Source organism: Saccoglossus kowalevskii, chromosome 12 (genome assembly GCF_978046115.1).
Source record: "Saccoglossus kowalevskii chromosome 12, keSacKowa6.1, whole genome shotgun sequence".
NCBI lineage: Eukaryota > Metazoa > Hemichordata > Enteropneusta > Harrimaniidae > Saccoglossus > Saccoglossus kowalevskii.
Genome location: NC_140652.1, coordinates 31,096,423 through 31,109,407, shown reverse-complemented (window position 1 = coordinate 31,109,407; position 12,985 = coordinate 31,096,423). Strand labels below are relative to the sequence as shown.

Sequence of the window (12,985 nt, the reverse complement as noted above, 5' to 3'; positions counted from 1 at the left end):
TGATCATTTGCAAAGATTCATGCTGCCTCTTTAAAAAAAATGTTGAATACGACAGAGTTAGCACCATGGTAAAGACTTGCAGATTTTTTATGTAAATGGGTAAAATACTTATACTTTTCATTTGTTAACTACAATGTACACAAAGGCTGTTAAAACTTTGTCACATACACGACTTTTATCTCTGAAAAAAGTGCTAATTGCCTTATTGAAACCCAAGCTTTGAATACCAATGAATTGTACTTGGAAATTTACTTCTGTGATGCATTTTTTTGTGATCTACATTACTGCAAAGATGTTGGTAGTACCGGTATCATGCAGTATTCTCATCGGTTTATGGCCTTCTTAATTTGTCCGTATGTCCGTCACCTTTGACCTCCCATTAATTACTACATTATTAAGTAACTAAAACCTTGCTATCACCCAATTAGCATTTCCAAATTGGACTTTGTATATGTTGTGGCATGGTACATGTGTCACCGCTACAGTTCAAATATAAAGCTTATCCAAACCTCAATTGAGTGAACTGTAAATGTCATCTGCAGATGTCAATAACTAAAACTTCTTCGATCATGGAAATGGACAATTTGAAAAAAGAGGATGATATAGGTTTGTAATCAGAGCTTAATTCTTTTAAATCACAAATCATCGTTGGCAACATTGATATGAAATACCGGTATCTACATTGAACCAGCCTGTCGGCTATTCACATTGGCAACAGTGTTAGGTCTTGTATTAATAATTCAGAACTGTCGTTCAGCAAAATGATCAACAGTTATCTGTAGGCCTCGATTTGATTTATCTGTCTAAGCTTGAGCTTCAATAATCTTTGGGTTTCAACATTTTTAAAAGAGTAAATAAAATAGTTATACATTCATCCTAATATACGTTTATCTTTTTTTGTCTTGAATAAATTAACAATGGCGGTGTTGTTTTAAGTGAAAAATGATACCTTTTGTAAAAATGAAGATGGAAGTCATTTTTTATTCATTATATATCCGGGTAGTGCCATCTAAGTAATACTGTAAAATACTTTATTTTAGCTGGAATTAATTTTTGCTGAAAAGACTTTTTGGGTGTTTTGTATGGAATTTATTTTCACTGATTTCTGATGAGTTGAATGTAAAATATAGAATAAAAAGTATATTCGCTGGATTTTATTTTCACTGAATCATTCCTTCAGCGAAAATAGTGAAAATTAATTCCAAGGGAAAATAAAGTATTTTACAGTATGCATTCAATATACACTACTGAGGATACTGTCATGTGGGCCTCACCTGTTTTCAGTGTTTGTTAAACAGCCCTAGCTGTCTGAACTCTCATGATATGGCTTCCAGATATCTAAATAAATAAATAAACAATAAACAACTAACAATTATGGACTTACTTTGAACAATGTCAGCAGCACGAGCAATATCGTCTTTCATATTAATGTTTTGTTTATTGCAGGCTTGGAAGCTTTTGGACCGCAGCCTTATGTACAGCCAGCTTATGGACAACCAGCATATGGACAGCCAGCTCCTCCACCAAGTCAAAATCTTTATCCCAATGTAGCAGATTCACAGAGTCCAGACAACGTTAAAATTGGTCTGGAGGCACCAAATGAGGAAGTCTCCAATGAACTCGGAAACAAAGATGGAGGTAATTCAGATGAAATAAAAGGGCAGGTAAGAAATCCTCCCAAAGTATTTTTTGTATTTTTGTTTTGTTTACAATGATGATAAATATTTTGACACAGTCACATAATTAACACACAGTATTTGCGTTGAGTCACAATTTCATATTCTAAAGGTCAAATACACTTAGAATAAACATGATCTCAGGTTTGTTGCCACCCAATTATGGAACTCTTTGCGAATATTAAGGTAATACAGAACAGACAAAACCAGGACATGTAGGTTTGGTGTTTTTTTCTCAGATTGTTTCATGGCTATAACTTCAATTCTCTAATTTCAGTAATTTTTATTCAAAAATTCTATATTCGTCAGCTCCCACTTCAGTTCACAATGTGATTTTGTAATTTTTGCTAATTTGTTGCCAAATTATATTTTCAAAATCTGTTCGCCAGAATATTTTTATAGTTATAATGCAAGTAACTTTGGTGATTGATTTTTGTTCAGATTATGATTGTGTTTTTTTTGTTTTTAAATAAATGTTTTTGTGTCCGGTGACAGTTCTGGACATTGAATGTCACTGTTGTCTCTCCTGACTTTTTTTTTGTATGTGCAAGTTGCAAGTGCTGACATATAGTGCATTTTTGCCACAGAAGTCATATTCATGTTTTGAGACTACATGACAGGGCTGTGCTGCCATCTCTATATCAAATGGCAATTTAATGCGCTATCCTGGCGTCAACCAGGCTTGGTCGAACATAAGCACCTGCAGACCTTGATATTATGATTATGAGTGTTTTATTAATTATATATTATTAGATCTTTTTTTTTAGTGAGAATTGTTCATCTCTATTAAAATTTTATGCTTTCTTATTAGTCCCCATTCGGATACAGTCCGAAAACGGGGACTTATGTTTTGATGTCCGTGCATGCGTGTGTGTGTGTGCGTGCGTGTGTGTGTGTGTGTGTGTGCGTCTGTGTGTGCGTTCGTACCTGTATCTTAGAAATGCCTGGACCAATCACAATCAAACTTCCCACATACATCATACATGATATTATACATATGCACGTCAATTTGTTTCCCGATCTGATTTAAGATGGCCGAATGGCGGCCATTTTTGTGCTAAAAATCATCAAAATCAAGCATTTCTCGGCTGTTTACAGATAGATTTTGTTAGTCCCCGTTCGGACGCAGTCCAAAAACGGGGACTTATGTTTTGCCCTGTGTGCGTCCGTCCGTCCGTACGTCCGTGCGTCCGTCCGTCCGTGATCACCTGTATCTCGAACATGCATGGACCGATTAAGTTCAAACTTCACTCATACATCACACATTATATGGGACATATGGACATGCATTTTTTTCATGATCCGATTAACGATAGCCGAATAGTGGCCATTTTAAGGCCGAAAATGCATCAAACTCGCACATTTTCACCATTCCGGACCCGGATCTCAGTTATGCATGGACGGATTTTGTTCAAATTTGGTACATACATTAAACATAATAGGACCTTGATGCACGTCATTTTTTTTTTGGATCGGGTTCAAAATGGCCGACTGGCGGCCATTTTGTTTTAAAGAATTCAGTTCTGGATCCGTATCTGAGACATGCTTGGATTGATCGAGTTCAAACTTCACACACACAAGGTACATCATGTCACAAATATGTATGTGCATTTGTTTCATGATCTCATTAACGATAGCCAAATGGCGGCCGCTTTAAGGCCGAAAATGCATTGAAATCGCACATTTTCACCATTCCGGACCCGGATCTCAGTTATGCATGGACGGATTTCATTCAAATTTGGTACATACATTAAACATAATAGGACCTTGATGCACGTCATTTTTTTTTTTCGGATCAAGTTCGAAATAGCCGACTGGCGGCCATTTTGTTTTAAAGAATTCAGTTCTGGATCCGTATCCGAGACATGTCTGGATTGATCAAGTTCAAACTTCACACACACAAGGTACATCATGTCACAAATATGTATGTGCATTTGTTTCATGATCTCATTAACGATAGCCAAACGGGGGCCGCTTTAAGGCCGAAAATGCATTGAAATCGCACATTTTCACCATTCCGGACCCGTATCTCAGTTATGCATGGATGGATTTTGTTCAAATTTGGTACATACATTAAACATAATAGGACCTTGATGCACGTCTTTTTTTTTTTCGGATCAAGTTCGAAATGGCCGACTGGCGGCCATTTTGTTAAAGAATTCAGTTCTGGATCCGTATCCAAGACATGTCTGGATTGATCAAGTTCAAACTTCACACACACATGGTACATCATGTCACAAATTAACAATAGTGGAATGATGGCCATTTTAAGGCCGAAAATGCATCAAAATCACGTATTTTCACAATTCCAGAACCGGATCTCAGTCATGCATGGATGGATTTTGTTCAGATTTAGCACAATGTGTTGTACATATGCAGGTGCATTTCGGTCATGATCTGCTTTGAATGTATATGTCACTCAAATATGAACGGAACGGGGACGTGTCATTGACAATGACTTGTTCACACTTGGTATATACATTAGACATTATAGTACCTTGATGCACATCATTTTGTTTCACGATCTGATTCAAGATGGCCGAATGGCGGCCATTTTTGTGCTAAAAAATCAACCATTTCTTGGCTGTTTACAGATGGGTTTTGTTCAAACTTGATATATACATTAGACATTATGGGACCTTGATGCAAATAATTTTGTTTTTCAGATAAGATTCAAAATGGCCGACTGGCGACCATTTTGTATTAATGAATGTGGTTCTCGTGCCATATCTCTGACTTGCTTTCACTGATTATGTTCAAATTTTAAATATTCATTATACATCATGTCATAGATAGACAGATATATTGGTTTGACGATCCTATTCAAAATGGCCAAATGGTGGCCTTTTTTGTGCTAAACAATCATCAAATATCAAGCATTTCTGGCATTTATGGATGGATTTCGTTCAAACTTGGTGCATATATTAGACATTACAGGTTCCTGATGCACATCATTTATTTTTCAGATCGGATTCAAAATGACTGTCTGGTGGCCATTTTGTTTTAATGAATGGGCTTCTCGACCCATATCTCTGACTTGCTTTCACTGATTATATTCAAATTTTAAATATTCATTATACATCATGTCATAGATAAACAGATATCTTGGTTTGACGATCCTATTCCAAATGTTGGTCATTTTTGTGCTAAAAAATCATCAAATATCAAGCATTTATGGGTGGATTTCGTTCAAACTTGGTACATACATTAGACATTATGGGTTCCTGATGCTCGTCATTTTATTTTTCAGATTGGATTCAAAATGGCTGACTGGCAGCCATTTTGTTTTAATGATTGGGCTTCTAGAGCCATATCTCTTAAATGCTTTGACTTATTATATTTAAATTTCATATATTCATTATACATCATGTTATATATATACATGTATTCAAAATGGCTGATTTTGAATGCTGTTCCAGAGCAATATCTCTCAATATGGTCAAGTACTTGTTTGATGATCAGATACAAATGTCAATCATTTTAATGTTAAAAAATCATATTCCTGACATGGTTATATTCCAGCTATATTACTATAAACAAAACTATATATCTTAAATTTGATAACTAACGGGGACTGTGCCATGCATGGCTTGTTTTTTAAGTGAGTGACATAATTTTGGGTAGATACAATGCATAAGTGCCTGCTCTGTTCAACATCTGTTGTATCTTTGGGATCCATCTTCCATTGTCTTGTTATGTGAAACTTACAGAATTTAAAACAAAACTTACATCTGTTTTTTTTACACATGATTTAATTGATTCTCTGCTTTTGTAATATTTATTTAGTTAAACCTGCCCACATTGCTTTTGTTAGATTATACATTTTGTTTTCAGTATCAATTTTGTTATACTGTGGATTAGATTACCGATACATGTCAAGTGTTTGAGCGCAGTCACCCAATAAAGACGGTCCATTTTAGTGTGGCTATAGAACTGCATGTTTCACTGTAAACAAGCTGTGTTAAAAGTAGTTCTGTTGAGTGTTGACGTAAATGGGTGTAACTGAACAAGTTATCGTAAAAGCTGTTAGAATTCATGATCATGCTCAGTAACATTGAGCCTGTATATAAAGCTAGTAGTTGTCAGTGTTGGTTCTACCTACAATTTAATTCACTATTATACAGTCTGAAACAATTTATATTTATTAGGCCAGACTTTTTTTTTCCTTGTTTCTCGAGTTTTTATAAGGCAATTTTTTTGAGGAGGTTGGAAAAAAAATAAAATTAATTCTTTTTTTTCATTAGATTTGTGTGATTCTCAAAGAATTGTAAGTGAGATCATTGAGCAGAGAGAAGAAATGAAATAAAATGTTATTCCATGTATAACCTTGTTTCTCATCTGCGCCATTGTTACGTCTAGGGATTCTTTTTAACCCTTTGATTACCAAAGTCTACTTTTATCATCATTCCCAAACCCATATAATTTTTTCGTAAATTTTTCCCACATTTTAATCAAGACATGTAGCCAATAGAAAATTATGTCCATTTGATCCAAACAGGCAAAATGTTGCACAAAAATGTTGATGAAACAAATTATGATGCTTTAAGGGTTACCATGTTTATTTGAACTGACAATTACCTATGAATAATTGGTCAACAGATCTGAGCAGTACATACATGTATCGTGTATTGTTTTCTCACAGACCACAATAACCATTTGGCAAGAGTTCTTTTTGTAGCCCCAATTCCTAACCCTAACTCTAACACTGACTCACAGTTACCCAATTCATTTGTAAATGCCCCCTCTAGATAACTATAGATTTCCTTAGGAGGGGAATGTACAATTAATTGGGGAGTGCTGGAGGGTAGGGTTAGGATTAGGGATGGGGAGTACAAAAGGAATTTTTTCCAACCATTTGACTTTTCCAGTTAGATGGTTAAATTGCTTGAGAAACATTACATGAAATATTTTATCCTAGAAGATTATGGCTGCTTGTTAGATGAAACTTGGATGGCCACTAATTACCAGTATCAGAAACATTTACGACTGTAACTGTAATCACTGAGAAAACATTTCAGCCTAAGCTCATAGAGGCTTGAGGAACAGCAGCTACACTGGGCTGTAACTATGACAACTTGAATTGACCCTGAAGACTGCTTGAATAACATAACAATACCACAACCAAAATTAAGAACAGTTTCCACAAAACAAAACTTTTAAATGAATACCAACTGTAATCATTTTTTTGTCTAATCCAGAAAAATTTTAAATTTACAATTTTATTGAAAGATTACAGAGCAGCTGTTACAAGACATGTTTATTTTGACATTCTATTTATTTTATTTTATTTTATTTTATTTTATTTTATTTTATTTTATTTTATTTTATTTTATTTTATTTTATTTTATTTTATTTTATTTTATTTTATTTTATTTTATTTTATTTTATTTTTTTTTATTTTATTTTATTTTATTTTATTTTGTAACCTATAAATATATTTAGAGCAGAACTGTTTCTGCTTGCCCTGTTTCTTTTATGGACTGCCCTACATGTACATTATATGACATCATTAAAACTACCCGCAATACTTGATGATGTCACAAATACACACCTTTCAATGACTCACCCTTTTGTTTACTGACCCATGACCCCTGAAATCATTAGTGTGAACTAGGTAGATGTTGATAATCAGGCCTGAGATAAACACTGTATGTTCGGAGCATGGCATCAATTGGTACACAGACTGCTGATAGAAAGAGTTACGAATTGATACCCTTAGAGCCAACCCTTGATGTTGATATAGATGTGGAGGTCATTGAGGCAAGTTATTATTAGATGATACATGTAGTTTGTGTTTTAGTAGATTGTAGTGGAAGACACACCCTGGAACCATGTACATGTACAACACTCCCACACTGCATGTTTGCTGTTTCACTGTCCAAAACTTCCTCTTTTTGATGGAAACACACACCCTGATCCAAATTCTGTCACAAAATTCATCAGAAGTTGCCTTGAGTTCATCCTGTATATTTATAGCTCTATTGGGCTCGCTTCATCTTTAATAGCTCTGTGGGTTTTTATTTTAAATATTTAAGACTCTCCCCTATCACACCTATAATACTGATGTTTAAGTCAGAGTCAGTAAAAATAAAATATTCTGTGTTAATACCTAATCCAACTGATGTGACTCGATGTGCGGGGTTTACTAGGACCTGACTTCTATTTATAAACATATCATGGACAAAGGATATTCTTGCGATGTGCAAATTATGCTGATTGGAAGCTGTTCATTGTTCTGTGCAATGGTGTTTATGGTGATTCATCTCATTCAAAATTAAGCTTCCATTGAGGACATTGTGTCTTTTTTGGTCTAGTTTGCAGCCTGAAGTTTGATCTTTAAAAATTGCATGAATTTCAACAACATGTAGCACATGTATATGGACACCTATGTGTGCATGAGTCAGTACAGCATTAGCTTAAAGCCAGTTAAATGTTAAGTTCTGCTCAGACTGTACTATATAAGATGCATTGAGGAGGTGGCGATGGTAAAACTAGGTGCATACAATTAACACTATTCCAAGTATGTCAATGTCCGGTTGTTAGAGTTTATTGCCGTGATGTGGGAAGTGACCGAGACTGAACATAAAAAAAGTAAATTATTATCACAGTCATTACAAGTACAAAAATACCAAATACAGTGCTTCTATCAGTTTTGGACAATTTTGAGGTTTTTTTGAGCATGATTTGGAAATTTTTAATTGAATACATAAAATGTAAATTGCGTAAACAAATATGTAAATTTCAGTAACTAATATCTAAAAATAAAGTGGACTTCCTACATCCTGGATGAATTTGCAAGTTTTATTTTAATATATTAAGGATGTAGTAGAGGTTTTTTTCTTTTCTTTTGAAAATATCAAATTTACTTTTTTTATTCTCATTCTCTTGTAAGAATATATAAAGCATGCATTCAACTAGAAAAAACAATTGTAGCGATGGTTTAAGAGGGTAATACATTTTGAGTAAATCTGAGATACAGTGTGTTTTATGTTTTTTGCGATTTTTCACGCCAAAGAAAACATCGGTACTTGGGGTTAGTCTAGATAGTTGATCTCGACTCCCAGCTGCTTCACGATGGTGATTTTTGGCATAAGTATTCTCTGATAGCTGCTAATGAAATCTGGCAGAAATAGTTTGTCTCCCACTTTCACTTTAGAAAATACCACACAACTCTCCCGTTTGTGAACTCTGACACGGGGTGTCATATTTCAAAACAATGTGAATTCAAACCTTTTATAGCGTCTCTAAGTACCGCGAACATCATTTCTGTGGCCTTATTTCGTTTTCTTCGGAAATAAAACTTCTCTATTTGCACAATGATCAAATGATTGCACAGCTTCATTTTTTTGTTGGAATATTTATTTCATATTATTTGAAAAATAAGCTTTCTAAAAATATATAACGTGATGGGATTCAAAGAGTTTGTTACTTCAGAAATGTGCTATGCAACTGCAATAGCAAAGACCTCTACTACATCCTTAAGCACTTTTAACTATTAACAAATTTATATTCTTCCCAACATACCAATTTTGTAAATTTTCAGTGTTTAGGAATTCCCCAGTTACTTAATTCATACGAAACAGGTATTTTGTGCAAACATCCCTCCAATGTCCATGTATCGTTTAATTTTTTTAAGTGGATATTCTTTTATCAAAGTTGTTACTACTGCAGTATTGTCCTGAATCAGGATTGTCTATAAATATTATTATTAAATAATTTTGTTTGATATTTCATCTTGATGAAAATAGTAGTGTACATTATGTACTGTAAATATAAATGTTGTTACGGCAACAAACACAGCTTGACTATTCTATGGTGCATGCATAAAAGTGTTTCATTATTTTATTTAATGAAACAATTAATTAATTAATGAATTAATTTAAACAACACTTATTTTATGATAAATTATAACCTACATCATGTGTCAAAAGTATGTAAACATACTCCAAATTTCTCTATTTACTTTCATATAAGGCTCTTTAGGTTAGGAGTTTAAAAGCTTGCGTACTAAAAAATGTGTGTGAATGGCTTACTTAGACTAAGCACCCTCTTGGATGACCTGTGTCAATAGGATACCATTGTGTTTGTTGTCCATCTGAAAGATTTAATAGTATTACATTCATGACTATTCTTTTCCTACATGACATGTCATGAGTGCATCCAAGGACTTTGTTTTTAAAGAATAGAGTTAACTGACAATGAGATTCTGTAATACATATTTCCTGCACTTTTGGCATCTGCATTGTTATTGTTTTATAATAATAGGACTAAAAAGTATACTTCTCGGCTACTTAATATAATAAAAGTTAAAAAGACTGGAGATTTGTAAATTTTTTGAGTTTGGTCATCTTAGCCCATACTAAATGTAGATTCTTCCCATACACACCTGAGTCTAGGCCATACTGTGGAGCCTATCTTTAGTTCAACCCTTTAAATGGTTTTCGATATTTTTGACCAAATTTTCTAATTGGCTACAATTTTGATCAACATTTTGGAAAAAATATTAGTAAAATTATGTGTGTTTTATTTTGAGAACAGATGACTACATTTGAATCTGACGCTCAGAAAGTTAAGAAATCTATATAAATAAACCTGATAATGAGTTACATAAATAACACATAGCAATGTGTCTGACTTAAAACAAGTTTAGTTATCTTGATGGTAATCATTTACCCATCTAGATTTTTGTCATCACACCATGAACCACATGCTCAGCAAAGAATTCAATTAAATTGAGGTTTTTCATAGATTTGGTTATTGGCACTTTTCCGAGGAGGTGTATAAGACCCAATTTTTAGTCTCCATCGAATGCAAGTCAAAACAGGGAATTGTGATCTAGGTTCTGTTTATTAATGTCTCCTTTTGTTTGTCCAACTTAATTTTCTTTGCAGAGAAGAGGAAAGATTTTGTTCAAGTTTTGGTACAATACATGACATATGCACATCAAGTTGTTTATGTTACTCAGTTTTGTATTTGCAGTTTTGATTTTCTGTAAAATCTCCAAAATAAGACCAAAATAAACTTTAGAGTCAGGCAATAAAAATGGGCAGTAGGCTGGGTTATAGAAACCACATATTCTTTTTTTTTCTTGGCCTAATTAGAAGTACTCAGTAACATGCATGGAATCAGAGTGAACATTTAAATAATACATGTAACACATGTTTGTGAGGGTATTATCACGATTTGTTACCTGCCCAAGGGATGGTGTTCATGACCATAATATGACCAACAGCCCAAGGGCAGACAACAAATCGTCAGATTGCCCGAGTGACCATGTGTTATTTATTTTATCACATCGACCAGACATCCATCATAGACAATTACATCTACCATACATCAATCACACCCACTTGGCGGGCAAAATACCATGTAATATCCATTTTTATTCAATGTCATGTGACCGAGTCTCAACCAATCACGGCATGCGTAATAACAGTGAGATGTGATAAAGCATTATGGATGCCAACTTGTCATAGATAGTTCATCTGAATATACATTTACAGAACAGGATCTACCAAGGTTAATAGTGGTGAGACAGTGACTGGATAAAGAGATCTTGACAGGTGAGGATAACAGAGACTACATCTATGATGCTAACATTGATGTTTTTTTTGTAGACTGAAGAAGAACCCAAGACAAGAGATGTTGACACATTAAAGACATTATATTTTCGTGATGGTGTCCGAAGGATAGATTATGTATTGGTGTATGAATATGGTAAAAAGGAGAAAAATGCAGACGAAGGTGATGGAGAGAGTAAAAAGAAGGCAAAAAGAAAAGAATTTGAAGCAAATCTGAGAGATGAACATGGATTAGAACTAGAGTATGAAGATGAGAGGGTAAGTGGAATTGGAAACCAACTACATTTAGATGCACACTTTCTGGATTCATTGACTTGTCACAGACTTGTCACACAGACTTGTCACACAGACTTGTCACACAGACTTGTCACACAGACTTGTCACACATACTTGTCACACAGACTTGTCACACAGACTTGTCACACAGACTTGACACACTGACTTGTCACACTGAATTTTCACATTGACTTGTCAAATCGACTTGTCAAATCGACTTGACACATTGACTTGTCACGCAGACTTGACACATTGATTTGACACATTGACTTGTCACACAGACTTGTCACACAGACTTGTCACACAGACTTGTCACACAGACTTGTCGCACAGACTTGTCGCACAGACTTGTCGCACAGACTTGACACATTGACTTGTCACACAGACTTGACACATTGACTTGTTGCACTGACATGTTGCAGAAACTTGTCACATAGACTTGACACATAGACTTGACACATTGATTTGTTGCACTGACATGTCGCAGAAACTTGTCACAGAGACTTGTCACATTGACTTGTCACACTAACTTGACACATTGACTTGTCAGACTTGACACATTGACTTGCCTCACAGACTTGTCACACAGACTTGTCACACAGACTTGTCACACAGACTTGACACATTGACTTGTCACACTGACTTGTCACACTGACTTGTCACACAGATTTGACACGTTGACTTGTCACATTGACTTGTCAAATTGACTTGACACATTGACTTGTCACATTGACTTGACACATTGACTTGACAAATTGACTTGTCACACAGACTTGACACATTGACTTGTCACACTAACTTGACACATTGACTTGACACATTGACTTGTCACACATACTTGACGCATTGACTTGTCAGACTTGTCACAAACTTGTCACAGACTTGTCACAGACTTGTCACAGACTTGTCACAGACTTGACACATTGACTTGTCACACTAACTTGTCACACTAACTTGTCACACTAACTTATCACACAGACTTGTCACATTGACTGATCAAACAGACTTGTCACACAGACTTGTCACATTGACTTGTCACATTGACTTGTCTCACACAGTCACACACACTGTTCATACATACATGTGATCCAGATCTCAGTGTGCATCCATGGTAATCTTTAATATTTTGCTTGGTCATGTGTTTGCTGCTGGTGTTTATGTAATCAATATGGTTTGCAATGCTTAAATATGGTTGCTATTGGTGATTTAGAAAGGGAATTGTGGCCAACTTACTGTTTGGTATTATGGTGGTTGGGACAGGTGAAGGTTTTATATTTATTGATTATAGTATTGAAAATATTTTTTATTGGTGAAATGGGATGAATCTATTTACTGAACTCATCTACAAAGGCTTTCTTTCAACTTGTGTGCATGAGTGGAGGGGTCACCCTCTCTTTGTTGGTAAGTGGGAGTGAGGTTCTCTCCTAGTTGGAGGATGGGAGTGATCACCTC

At 34.9% G+C, this 12,985-nt stretch overlaps 1 protein-coding gene across 3 annotated transcripts in view; it reads left to right on the top strand.

Moving 5' to 3' along the window:
- Positions 1 to 12,985, top strand: part of LOC102808477 (anoctamin-4-like) — a 72,659-nt gene that overhangs the window by 24,749 nt on the left and 34,925 nt on the right. For all 3 annotated transcript variants that reach the window (XM_085506566.1, XM_078013615.2, XM_085506565.1), the window contains exons 2-3: positions 1,447 to 1,664; positions 11,294 to 11,515. In XM_085506566.1, the coding sequence (XP_085362692.1) occupies positions 1,447 to 1,664; positions 11,294 to 11,515 (440 nt within the window). The remainder of the gene's footprint in view (positions 1 to 1,446; positions 1,665 to 11,293; positions 11,516 to 12,985) is intronic.